Source organism: Narcine bancroftii, chromosome 14, assembly GCF_036971445.1.
Source record: "Narcine bancroftii isolate sNarBan1 chromosome 14, sNarBan1.hap1, whole genome shotgun sequence".
NCBI lineage: Eukaryota > Metazoa > Chordata > Chondrichthyes > Torpediniformes > Narcinidae > Narcine > Narcine bancroftii.
This window is the reverse complement of record NC_091482.1, coordinates 52642337-52654381: the sequence shown is the minus strand read 5'-3', so window position 1 is coordinate 52654381 and position 12045 is coordinate 52642337. Positions and strand designations below refer to the sequence as shown.

Sequence of the window (12045 nt, the reverse complement as noted above, 5' to 3'; positions counted from 1 at the left end):
ACTCGCATACCACCTGAAGTAATCCCTTAGAAACTACAGAGCATCTAATGCGTAGAAGGCCACAGGTGCTCTGTGGTTCGTAAGGGATTACTTAAAGTGGTATGGGAGCGGGATTAAAAAAGAAATTGAGAACCACTGCCCCAGAGGAAAGGACAACAGCTAACTCAGCACCTGGTTAACCCTCTTGAGGATTAATGAGTTGATCAGGTGGATCTAACCCTTCATTCACTCCCAAATGGTTGATTGTTTTATGCTATTGTGGGATAACTGTCTGCATAATCAGCACTTCTAAGACATTAACAAATCATCCACTTGCGTCTCAACAAGTGAAAACACCCATTAAAACAGCTATTCTTTCTATCATCCATGTCCCAGAGAGGCTTACTTTAATACTCCAATTCTGAAACCGGACATATACCCAGTTCATTAAAGCAACCTTTACTCTCATTACACATTTATGCTTATTCAAGCACTTTATTTCCATTTTCCGTACATCTAGGCATTTAGTTTTGCCTACCTTTTATAGTTAATTTCATCCAATCCATTTAGTACTTCTTTCACATCTGGGTCAATTATGGAATTCTAAGTACAAGACAAATCCATAAGAAATTATTGTAAGCAAACAGTTTCCAAAAGTAATAATCATTCTTTAATTCCTTGCTGCACAAGCCTCCCTTTATCAATTTTCAGATGAGTGAATAGAGCAAAATCTGCTAACAAATCAAAAAGTAGTTCAAAACCAGCAAAATATCACTTGTTGTAGGGAGGTGCCACTGCACCTATCTGGGAACACCTAATATCCCAATGATCAGGAATGATCAGGAATTTAATCAACCAGAAACTCAAACAACCGGCAAAAATAATAATAAATTGAGGAAATAACATAAATAAGATTCAAATAAATAAGACTGGGAGGATGGAGGAGAGCTGAGATTTCGTTGCCCGCTGAACTAGCAATCCCCTCCCCCCCTCATTCTTTTCGTGTGGAGGTGAGCTGGCTTGTCAGCATGGGGAAGGTGTGCCAAGGGTCTGACCGGGACACTTGTGGGGAGGTGAGTTAGGTTGTCAGCACAAGGAAGGTGGTAGCAAGTTTCATTAAATTTGCGTCGGAATGAAATGGCGACACCCAAGGCTGAAGCCATTCGCTGCTGGGACAATGCTCCCAAAGTATCTCCCTATGGCTGCCTTGTAATAATCTTTCTTCGTATTAAGTATATTAGTAAGGCTTTACCTGTAAACTTGGGGGAGGGGTGGGGGGTTAATGATGACTGGTTAATGGTTATAGCACCAGTGACTTGGGTTAGAATTTAAATTTTGTAAATTATGGGAATTAACTGATTAAAATGAACATTACATAATTAAAGACCACCAAATGGGTTATTGTTTTCAAATTACTTTACATTTTGCACTGAATATTTTTTCTATTAATGCAGGTGTATTCAATTAAGCGGAATATTTGTATCTGCTATCCTCGTAGGTGCCGGATAATTGGGATTCTACTCTATTGCAAAGGTTTTTATTTTTGTTAAAAAGCCAACCTTTTTACTTCCTCTGTTACTTTTTTCCAAAGTACACCTTAATCCATTATTGCTATCATAAAGGGCCTTGTTGGCTTCTCTACAGAAAAAAAAAAGAAAATATTAGAAATGGAACATCAAAAAACAAGCCAGCTTATTGAAAAATAAAACTTTCGGAACAGCCAAAAGTCTGCAGACTCCAGGACTGAAGTGAAAACCCAATGCTGGAGGTCAAACAGCATGCTTTATAAAATCGCAAAGACAAAGATTAACAGCGAATATTTTGGGCTCGAGCCCTTCGTCAAGATATGACATGAGCTGAATATAGGCAAGCGCCCAAACAAAATGGTGGGGGGAACGAGGTAGGAGGGGAAGGGAGAGGATCCACAGGCAGGAGGCGGCTTGAAGCAACAGAGGTTCTAAAGAAGTGCAGCAGTGGGGCGAGCTCCCACTGCTGCACCATGAGAAGCATTTGTGTCAGTCTCAAACAGCCTCTGACAACCAATTCCTCTCCTGGCCTTCATATGGCATAGTTCTTATGGCCGGAGGAGCTGTTCTTACTGACAGGAGAAGGGGCAAAGGTTAGGGTTGAAACCAGTTGCTCCAGGCAGATGGAGTTCGTTAAACACAGATGGTAACTCATCTACGAGAGGGAAATCTCTGATTTAAAGCCTCCACTGCCTTGTGGCTATAGCCGCTCACGGGAAAAGCTTTGGGAGTAAACCCCAAGGGGAAAAAAAAAAATCAATCTGACTCCCAAAGGTGGCTGACTGCTGTACCCAGCACCGGCACAACAACTTCTGCGATGCTGCTGGCACCAAACTGTAGTGACTTTTGTCATTCCTTTGGACCCGTCATTAGCATAGAGTGTGTGGGGGGGGGGGGGGGTCCCCCACTGCATGGGCAACAGATAGATCGCCCTGGAGAGGCCACTCCCGCTACTACCAGGGGCAGATTACCCGTAGTCGACTGCAACAGGAGGCCATAAAAGCAAGAGAAGGGGCTCTTAAAGCCACCTATTACCTCTGGCCTATGGGATTGTGCTCCTCCCCTACCATTTTGTTCAGGCGCCTGCCAACATTTTGCTCAAAGGGCTGAAGCCCAAAACGTTGGTTATGTATCTTCATATTTGCTATATAAAGTAGTGTTTGGTCTCCAGCATTGCGTTTTAACAACTGCAACATACATGCCAATTCAGAAAGTCACCAGTTCAAAGTCCTTCCACAGGCCCTGCCATTCTCCAACTTATTTATTACCAAATAATATTTGGCAGTAAATTGCAGGGAGATTACGGTGGGTGACTCACAACTTGAAATAAAGAGAGGAAAGAAATGTTCTTCGGATCACCAATCAGGTCAGAGAAATGGAGAGTTAGGGGGAGAGAGTTCCATGCTGAAGGGAGTTAGTACTTGCACGACATTGCGACGGGAAGCTCAAATCAACATCAAAAAAAACTTTATCACAATCTCAGTCAATGTTAACAAGAGATAAATTCCAGAGAGGACCTTGAACTTCTCTCACTCAATTAGCTGGTATAATGATCGTAATTTCAGAGAGGTTCAATACCCACAGATTAGCAGTGCCGCGCTGTGGCTGGGGGCAGGAGATGAAAAATGGATTTACAGCCACTACACAATTGTATGGAACAGTTCGTACAATTAATTGACATAAAATTCCAATTCTCCAGCATGCTCAGGTCATTTAGTGGCAGCAGATTTTATAATTCCCAAACACACTTTTAATTCACACTTTCAAAGTTTCAAAAATAAAGCACATTTTCCATTGAACCAAGCAAGTTTAAAGGGAGCATGGGAATAATGGGCTTCAAATTTTAATTTACAAAAAAACTTAGCACAGTACCAGGCCATTTCAGTCCATGCCGTCAATTTACACCCAATTAACCTAAATCCCCGGTACGTTTCGAACAATGGGAGGAACCCGAAGCCCCCAGGGAAACCCACACAGACACGGGTAGTGCGGGATTCAGACCCTGGTCCCAGTTGCTGTAAAGCCATCGATCTAACCGCTAGACTAACCGTGAGGTGGGGTGGAGAGTTGGTGAAAAAGAGCACAGGAAATGGGGTCCCATATGTGGAGTTGAAACATTATTCCAGACAAAGACTCGTCATCGGGATTTCTGAGTAGCTGGATTATTGGAATTTTACTTACAGTCGAGTCTTGAATTTATAGTTTTTGTACATATCTTATGTTAAGATTTTAATCCTTAAAGACACATTAAAATAACATACTGAAGCATCTGTATCTGATTTATGGAGACTTCGTTTTCTTCTGTTAGCTTCTTTATAACTTCTTTTGCCCTAGTTAGGGAAAAGAAAACATGAGCATCTTGATGAAGTAAGTACATTCATGCATTCCCTATCAAAATAACTACTCCACAGAAACACGAGTTTCCTTGGGATCTTGCCAGGAAGTTACCAAAAAAAAGACTGAAAATAGAAAACGCCGTTTAAATTACTTTTCAATGGACATGCGGAAGATCAATATGCATGTTGAAACTATGTTCTGTGTCTTAAATACTATAAAAAGCCTTAAGCAATTTAATCAAGAAGAAAACTGGCACGGAGACAGAAAATACAACATTCAGTCAGGCAACCAAGAGCTTGGTGTGAAGAGTTAGACCTAAATCAGTGGTTCTTAACCTTTTTCTTTCCCCTCACATCCCACTTTATGTAATCCCTATGCCATTGGTACTCTGCGATTAGTAAGGGATTGCTTAAGGTGGGATGTGAGTGGGAAGGTTCACAGCTCTAGACCCAATTGTTACTGAAATATTTTGCTTGAGCAAGATTGTCATTGGCCTATTTCCTTTGGAGTGATGAAACCGTGCACATAACGAATCAATGAGGGACAATTAAAATAGTGGTTTTCAACTCACATACCACCTTGAGCAATCCCGCAGAGGACCTATGGAATAGGGATTGCTTAAGGTGGTATGTGAGTAGAAAGAAAAAAAGTTTGAAAACCACTGACCTAAAGCATCAAGAGAAGGGTTTGACAAGGGTCTGCATGACTGCAGGTGTCAGCTTCAACACCTGCGATGTCCTCAAATGCGGGATACTCGACTGCAAAATTTGTGGTAGTGGGGGACTGCGTTTGCAAAATTTTTTTTTTATATTAGGGTTAGGGTTAGCGTTTTTTTTAAATAAATAAATATTTTTTATTGGGTTTAATAGATAAAACCCCAAGTACATAGTCTTCTAGTTAATAACATAAAACAGGTCATTACTCTCAAGAGAAAATGCGACATCGGGGTGATTTACTTACCGTCTCTGATCTTGTCGATGATCAGAAAGTTCATTTTTGACTTTGTCCAGCGAGGCTTCAAGAATAGAAATATCTGTTTGGCTCTTCAATAGGGAACTTCTCAAGTGTTCGTTTTCCTACATATATTGGGAAAAAAAAACTCTGCTACTGGCAGTTCAAATTGCATTCTCTGTAAAGATTGCTCTAGAAAAAAAAATCCATCCCAAAAAAATCCAAATTGTTGGATGTGTCACATTCCAGAGGTGAGGATGAATACCACTCCAGTAGTGTTTAAGCCGCCCTTTCACGTAATTCTCCCTCAACCAGCCTGACTGTGCAGAGCAAAATCCGAAAGCAAAAATCACATAGCAGGGCAAATTCCTCCATCAATGGCGACTAATTTACAGGAACATTTCCTCTGGGACATCAAGATTTTCTTTAGAAAAGACACTGGATAGAAAGAGTAAATGGAGGAGAATTAAGAATTTGTAGAGCAGGGGCATGCACTTGAATTTCCAGTTAAATATGTATCACCACTCCAGACGATCCTTAGCTCTCTGATTTGCAACTCATCTACCAAACAGTGCAAGTGCCTTTTGATGAACCTGCAGACTCACTACTTCAAATAAGCCATAAGGAGGTCTGGATTGCTGGAGTTTGTAAGCCTCCAGGCGTCAGTTTGGACCCTGTGTGATGCTCAAATCCACATCCTGATCAGGGTATGAATGGTTAACGTTGCAGTTGAAGGAAATGGCTAAGAGAGGGGAAGGAAAAAAAAAACGATGAAATCTATTACAACATAAACATTTTGGAGCTAAAGAACACAAAGAGAGAAGCCGGAGTTTCAAACATACTCCACCATCAAACAGAAGTTTTATTCTAATAGAATCGTGAAGAAAGCATGTCAGCACTTCCAAATCCTCAGGAGATTGTGGAGGTTCGGTATGACATCGGAAACCCTGGCGCATGTGGTGGAAAGTGCGCTGACCGGCAGCATCACAGTCTGGTATGGGGACACTAATAGCCCCGAGCGTAAAGCCCTATAAAAGGTAGCGGACACCAATACCCCCAAGTGTAAATCCCTGCAAGTAGTAGACATAGTCCAGGACATCACAGGCAAAACCCACCCCACCATTGAGAACATCTACGAGAGGAAAGCTGCCATCAAGAGAGCAGCAACAAGGTTCGACACACCCAGCACACACTCTATTCTTGCTGCTACCATCAGGAAGAGGTCTAGATGCCACACGACTTGCGCCACCAGGTTCAGGAACTGCTGCTACCCCTCCACTATCAGACTCCCCAACAATAAATTCAATCAGAGACCCTGACTTTTACTTTTGCACTTAACTTTTTCCCCCTTCTCTGTATTGTGGTCGTTTACGTGCCTTTATTTCTTTACATTGTGTACAGTTTTTTTTGCACTACTAGTGGTAATTCTGCCTTGCCCGCAGGAAAAAGAATCTCAGTACTTTATGTGATATGTATATACTCTGACAATAAATCAGATTCTGGGCTTCACTACTCCCAATAACTCATCTCGCACTCAGACCAGAAATCTGCTAGTCGAAGACTTGGAAACAATGAGACTGTAGCTGCGTCCATGGGTCTCCTACAAACCGAAGGATTCACATTCAAGAGGATGAAACTCCACCTTGGCTTAGAAAAAACCTGTTCCTACAACAGGAGAAAGTGTGCTAAATTAGACTTTTAACCAGAGTTAAGATTAACCAATTGGTATGCAGTGACTGACAGCTCAGGTCTCTTGAATTTATAAAACCTGAAGATAACTGGTCAGACAACGATGGGCTAGAAAACAAGATTGGATGCAGTGAGGTTAGCCTAGAGCATTCCACGATTGAATCACCTGGATGAAGATTCTACACAACTTGTATACGATCACATCTTGCATCTCCACTGGCTCAGTGAAATAGTAATTTCACCCCCCCCCCCCCCCCATGACCTCCTTGATAACCAAAGCATTAAATACAAAAACCTCAACATTTGAGAAGGGAGGCCTTTAAATTCCTGGGCCTCATAATAGATCAGAGTAATTAAATCTTTTGTAATGTGTTGAAGATTAATAGTTTGCTCTTACCACTTAAATTTATGGTGGGCTTTAGCAGTGGATATAGACGATAGTTAAAAAGAAGCACATTTGGCCTATCTTCCTCATATTGGCTCTTTGAAAGTGACCCACACATTCATTTTCTTCCACAATCCTTTCCACTCAGTGATCTCAAATTTTTCTTCCACCCCTCTTTCAGCATGAGCTTTCCAGATCAAATCCCTGCACAAGAAAGGTCTCTATTTCTGACCACGCAGCACGAGGGCCCAACACAAATCTGATACAACCTGCCCATTCAGCTTCACTGCTAATCGAGTAGAAGAAACAGTGTTTATTTTGGGTTTAGTTTTCCCCCTTGGCTCTCTGCCAAATGCAAGCTCAGCATATTTGTACAGCTAATAAAGTACTGGTTTTAGTTTTCAGTAGCACGAAACAGCTGCTTCAGAGACCGCAACAAAGTCAAAAAGCACACAAGCTTTCCTAGACACTTGATCATTCGAGATTAAGAAATTGTAGAAACCCACTGGGCTTTAAACGACAACAGAACATCACCGCAACAGAACGGTCTCCAATTTCCATTGAGGGATTACAAAAAAAATGCTATGTTATTTGTATTTTATTAATAAGTTAATTGTTGCAAAAACAAAGCAAATTTACATACCTGGGTTAATTCATCTAACTGTTGCTTTAGTGCAGAGGCATCCCCTTTAGAATTGGAGTTCCACAGCTCTTCGTTAAGCTTGAGAACACAACAATAAAAGCAGTCTGTCAATTATTCACAACCCACAAAATCTCACTCGTGCTTTCCAGCTGGATTTTAAGTTTCATTAATTTTTTTTTTTGATGGTGGCAAGAAGATGGGGGTGCGATACAGCCTTGGATTCACAAGGCAGTCAGCCAGCCAAAAAGAACCCAATTAGTCACATGTAAATTCCCACCCGTTGAAGAACTGGAAGAACACGAAAGGGGGAGTGGGAAGAAAAGGCGAGCAGGTTTAATGGAAAGCAGTGAAGTCAATGTTCATGCCATGTGGCTGGAGGGTGCCCAGATGGTAAATAAGGTGTTGTCTCTCCAGTCTGCAGGTGGTCAGGGTGGGACAGAGCATAAGGCCGCGGACAGATGTGTGAGCGGGGGAGCGTGACCCGGAATTGAGATGGTTGGCCACTGGGATGTCGCTCCGAACTATTTCATTGCCAGCTATTTTAACAAAATTCCAACCATTACCTTATCAAACACTCTTACCTTGATGAAGGGCTCAAGCCCAAAATATTGCTATACTATTTGACTTGCTGAATTTCTCTAGCACTGTGTTTTTTCTTCAGTCATGGTGTCTGAAAACTTTTGTGTTTCACCCCAGAATTTTAGTGCTCTGTTAGATTTTCCTGCTCTCAATTCATGCTTGATATCTTTTGGTAAATGTCCATTTCACTCTCTCCATACCCTTGACATTTCAATTGAAATGAAGAATCCAGAATTGGGCACAGATTGCACCTGATAACACCCAGGCAGTGATTGTAAACAAGATTCTTATCAGTGCAATGTCATTACTCGGGGTTGTGTAACAATTTGGAATGTTGTGTTGCTTGTGGAGTCATCAGGTGGTGAGGTAAGGAGTAGGCGGAGTTAGTGATCAAAACTTCACTCCATAAACATCCAATATACCAAGGAGAAAAAGTCCAACTGGTGCAAACTTTAGAAAAAAAATTGTCCATTTTAAAGAAAACTGTGGAAAGCCCTTGTGAACTTGGATCTTTCATTTATTATTTGAATATCCTTTGAACGACCTGCTGGCTGAAGTGGTGTATGCTGGCTCAATTTTAACTTTTAAGAAAAATTTGGGCAGGTACATGGATGGAGGAGCATGGAATGGGTACAGGTCAGTGGGCCGAGGCAGAATTATAGTTTGGCATAGACTAGAAGGGCCTGTTTTTTTTTTCCCTCTTTGCTGTCATGTTATATGTTTCTAATACAACTACAATTCTTCAAGCTACCTACTGATAAAACTATTTAGTATTTATTAATCTACACAAAGAGACATTGTATTTGAATAACGAATTCAAGATCCAAGTTAACAAAGCTTTCAATAAAATTCTATATTAGTATTGAACTGTTGATTTTCTGATGAGATGATAAAAAATGCACATGGACTATCTTAATGCAGACTATCTACAAATTCAACTGCCAAAATTGAACAATAAAATCTACTTAAATTTGTCAAAGGCTAGCTGTTGAAATGCTGAGATGGAGCTACATAGCAGGACACAGTCCTATTAGACCTGGCGGTTGATTTAAAAAAAAAATACAGCACAGAAACAGACCCTTTTGGCACGTGTTACTGGGCTGTCCAATTACACCGACATCAGTGGGAGGAAACTGGAGCACCAGGAGGAAACCCAGGCAGACATGGGAACTCCTTCCAGATGAACCGGGGTCGCTGGCACTGTAAGTGTGTGGCGCTAACCACCACGCTAACTGCGTCACCCACAATTTCTGCACTCAAAATTCCACGCAAAGAGCTTGTAATCTATTAATTAGCCTAACCGCAGCAAGATTTCACTGATACACAGAGATCCATTATAGGTTGTGCTTGAGATTACACATTACTTGCAAAGGTGGCTTTGACATGCATTTAAAATTCTGCAAAAGCAATGTAGTGGATTATTTTTGTACAAATCAGCTCAGCAAGTAGATCGTCTTTCCACCCTTCTTGTGTTATCCCTACATTTCCAGATACAATTCTAAAACCAAGTATAGCAAGTTCAAAACTGAATGAAATACATTCAAATTGGTATCTAAAAGGAGTTTGGGAAAGAACAGACGAGAGTAATTGACAAAGGCGTGACAAGTTGAAGTACCTTTTTCATCCGATCAATGACTGCCTGTAGATCAGAGATCTCGGTCTCATGGTGCTTCTGCATTTCAGTTGCTTTTGCTTCAAGTTTTTCTTGCTCCTGGAAAACAGCGACATGCGAACAGTGAAGCTACAAAGATCAGTAAATGAGCGAACAGTTGGCTTCTTGGCACATTTCAGCAGTGAACATTGAGCCACAGGACCAACAAACAGGATGCAAGGCCAAGCATCACACGAAAGGTCAATAAATGCTTGGGATCCGACTCCGCTCTTCCAAGCTCAAATTGTTCAATTTTTTTTTTTATTTAAAGTATTTTTCCATCACTTGTATGGCAGTGACTTCTTTATCTTCACGTTGGCCTACAAGAAGCTGGGAATCAGATTCACCACCCTTCTTTGGTTTTGGCATACCGTTTGGGCTCTCCTCAGATGGCATCTAACCTGCTGAATGTTTCCAGGAGAAAAACAGCTGGTCAAATACTGTACTTTATGTAGCAAAGATAAAGATACATAACCAACATTTCAGGCTTGAGCCCTTCATCAAGGTATGGATAAAATGTCCGAACAAAATGGTGGGTGGGGGGGGGAGGGGAGGAGCCAGGTCCTAAAGGCAGGAACGAATAGATGGATAAGGGAGGGAGGGCACACCAGCAAGATTGAGGAGAAGGGCTGGCTGTGTGAATGGAGAGGGTGTAGAGAGCTGGAGAAAAGACGACAAAGGGAAAGGAGGAAGGAGAACAGAGAGAGGGCCAGCAGAAACCAGAGAAATCGACGTTAATGCCATCCAGTTGGAGAGAGCCCACAGAAAAATCTGGTGTTGTTTCTCCAATTTACAGGTGGTCTTGGCGGGAGAGTACACGAGGCCATGGACAGACACGAGAGCATGGGAACAGGGTGCGGAATTGAAGTGGGAGGTGACTGGGAGATCCCATTCAATGATGCAAGGTGGGGTTGAGACCTGACAACTTGGATGGGGTGCAAGTTGGAGTTGATCTCATTGAATAGCCGAGCAGGTTCAAAGAACCAAAATATCTGCCCTTTGTCCTATGTTATGCTCTTGTGAACATCCAATTCATACAAAAACAGTTCCAGGATTGAGTGCACACAGAAAAAAAAAACCTCACTTCCTCTCACCCCTAATCGTGGCAAGCAAATCATAGTTTTAAATGGAATCAGAATGTGTGATATGCACAAGACGTCACGATGGTTCATCTACCCTCTCCCAAACCAAAGAACTAATTGGGTAGCTCTTTCAAAGATTGAGGACCAGCAGAAAGAGAGGGATGGGTCTCTTTGTACTGTGTGTTTTGAATGCATTAAAAAATTGCTGGCTTAAAAAAACCCAGTCGTGGATGTTGCACATCAGATTAATCTGCATTTCCCTTCATGATTCATTGCTAGGTTTACAGAAGGAATATCAAGTAGCTCCTTCAGTTCACGGAAGGCTGACCTTGTTGCAAACAAGAGCCATTGAGGCCAAAAGAGGAAAGAGATGAAGTGCCAAAGAGGTAATATTAAATATTAATGTAGAGATACGGCACGGTCCACGAGCCCAAATACACCTGTTGTGTGACCAATTAACCTTTTAACCCTATACGTCTTTGGAATGCGGGCGGAAACCAGAGCACCCGAAGGAAATCCTTGCGGAAACACGGGGAGAATGCCAGCGGATTGGAACAAATGTGGCTTGCCCTGCAATGGCTTTGACTAACTGCTGCGCCAACCATTCTCCAATGGATTGTGTTATTCCTTGGAACCACTCCCCATCCTCACAATTTAACTGGAGCACATTTCACGCTGCGGGGTACCAATTAACGATCACTCCCCATCAATTTCTACGTCCTCAAATTAGCACTTGAATTCCCAACGCCCGGGTCTCACCTCGTCACGGATTTTCTGCTCCAATTTCATGGTCTGTAGTTGAAGGTCCTCTTCCATTTCAGACAGACGTACTTCAGCCATTGCTTCAGTCCTAAGGCAAGATCATTGATCAACATGGCACTATTGTTTATGGGCAAGTCAAAACAACCTGTGCCCCTCTAGAACACACTGCAAATGGTCCTTCTCTGACAAGTTATGCGGAGGACAAGAACTGGTGGTCACTTCAAATAAAAGTGCTTAATTATTGCCTGACAATGTTCAGTAAACCATTATGCATGCATTACCATTTAAGGAATCTTTACAACAGTGAAGGGCAACAACACACGAAGAGAGCCACAACAGAAAATTCAAAGCAGCAATGGATTTAATTAAACGTTTCAATTAAGTTTTTAAACTAATGCCACTCGACGCAACTGGAAGGCCAAGAACATACCCCTCACTCCCTGTGAATACAACTAACACAG

The 12045-nt window shown here is 41.9% G+C and overlaps 1 protein-coding gene across 2 annotated transcripts in view; it reads right to left on the bottom strand.

The window, feature by feature from the left end:
• rasef2 (RAS and EF-hand domain containing 2) overlaps positions 1-12045 on the bottom strand; it is a 59753-nt gene that overhangs the window by 17352 nt on the left and 30356 nt on the right. For both annotated transcript variants that reach the window (XR_011348714.1, XM_069910960.1), the window contains exons 3-9: positions 11582-11672; positions 9705-9800; positions 7511-7588; positions 4803-4918; positions 3767-3835; positions 1539-1617; positions 518-582 (exon numbers count right to left, since the gene is read on the bottom strand). Coding sequence is in view for 1 of the 2 variants with exons in the window: in XM_069910960.1 (XP_069767061.1) it covers positions 518-582; positions 1539-1617; positions 3767-3835; positions 4803-4918; positions 7511-7588; positions 9705-9800; positions 11582-11672 (594 nt within the window). In the remaining variant the exon portion in view is untranslated. The remainder of the gene's footprint in view (positions 1-517; positions 583-1538; positions 1618-3766; positions 3836-4802; positions 4919-7510; positions 7589-9704; positions 9801-11581; positions 11673-12045) is intronic.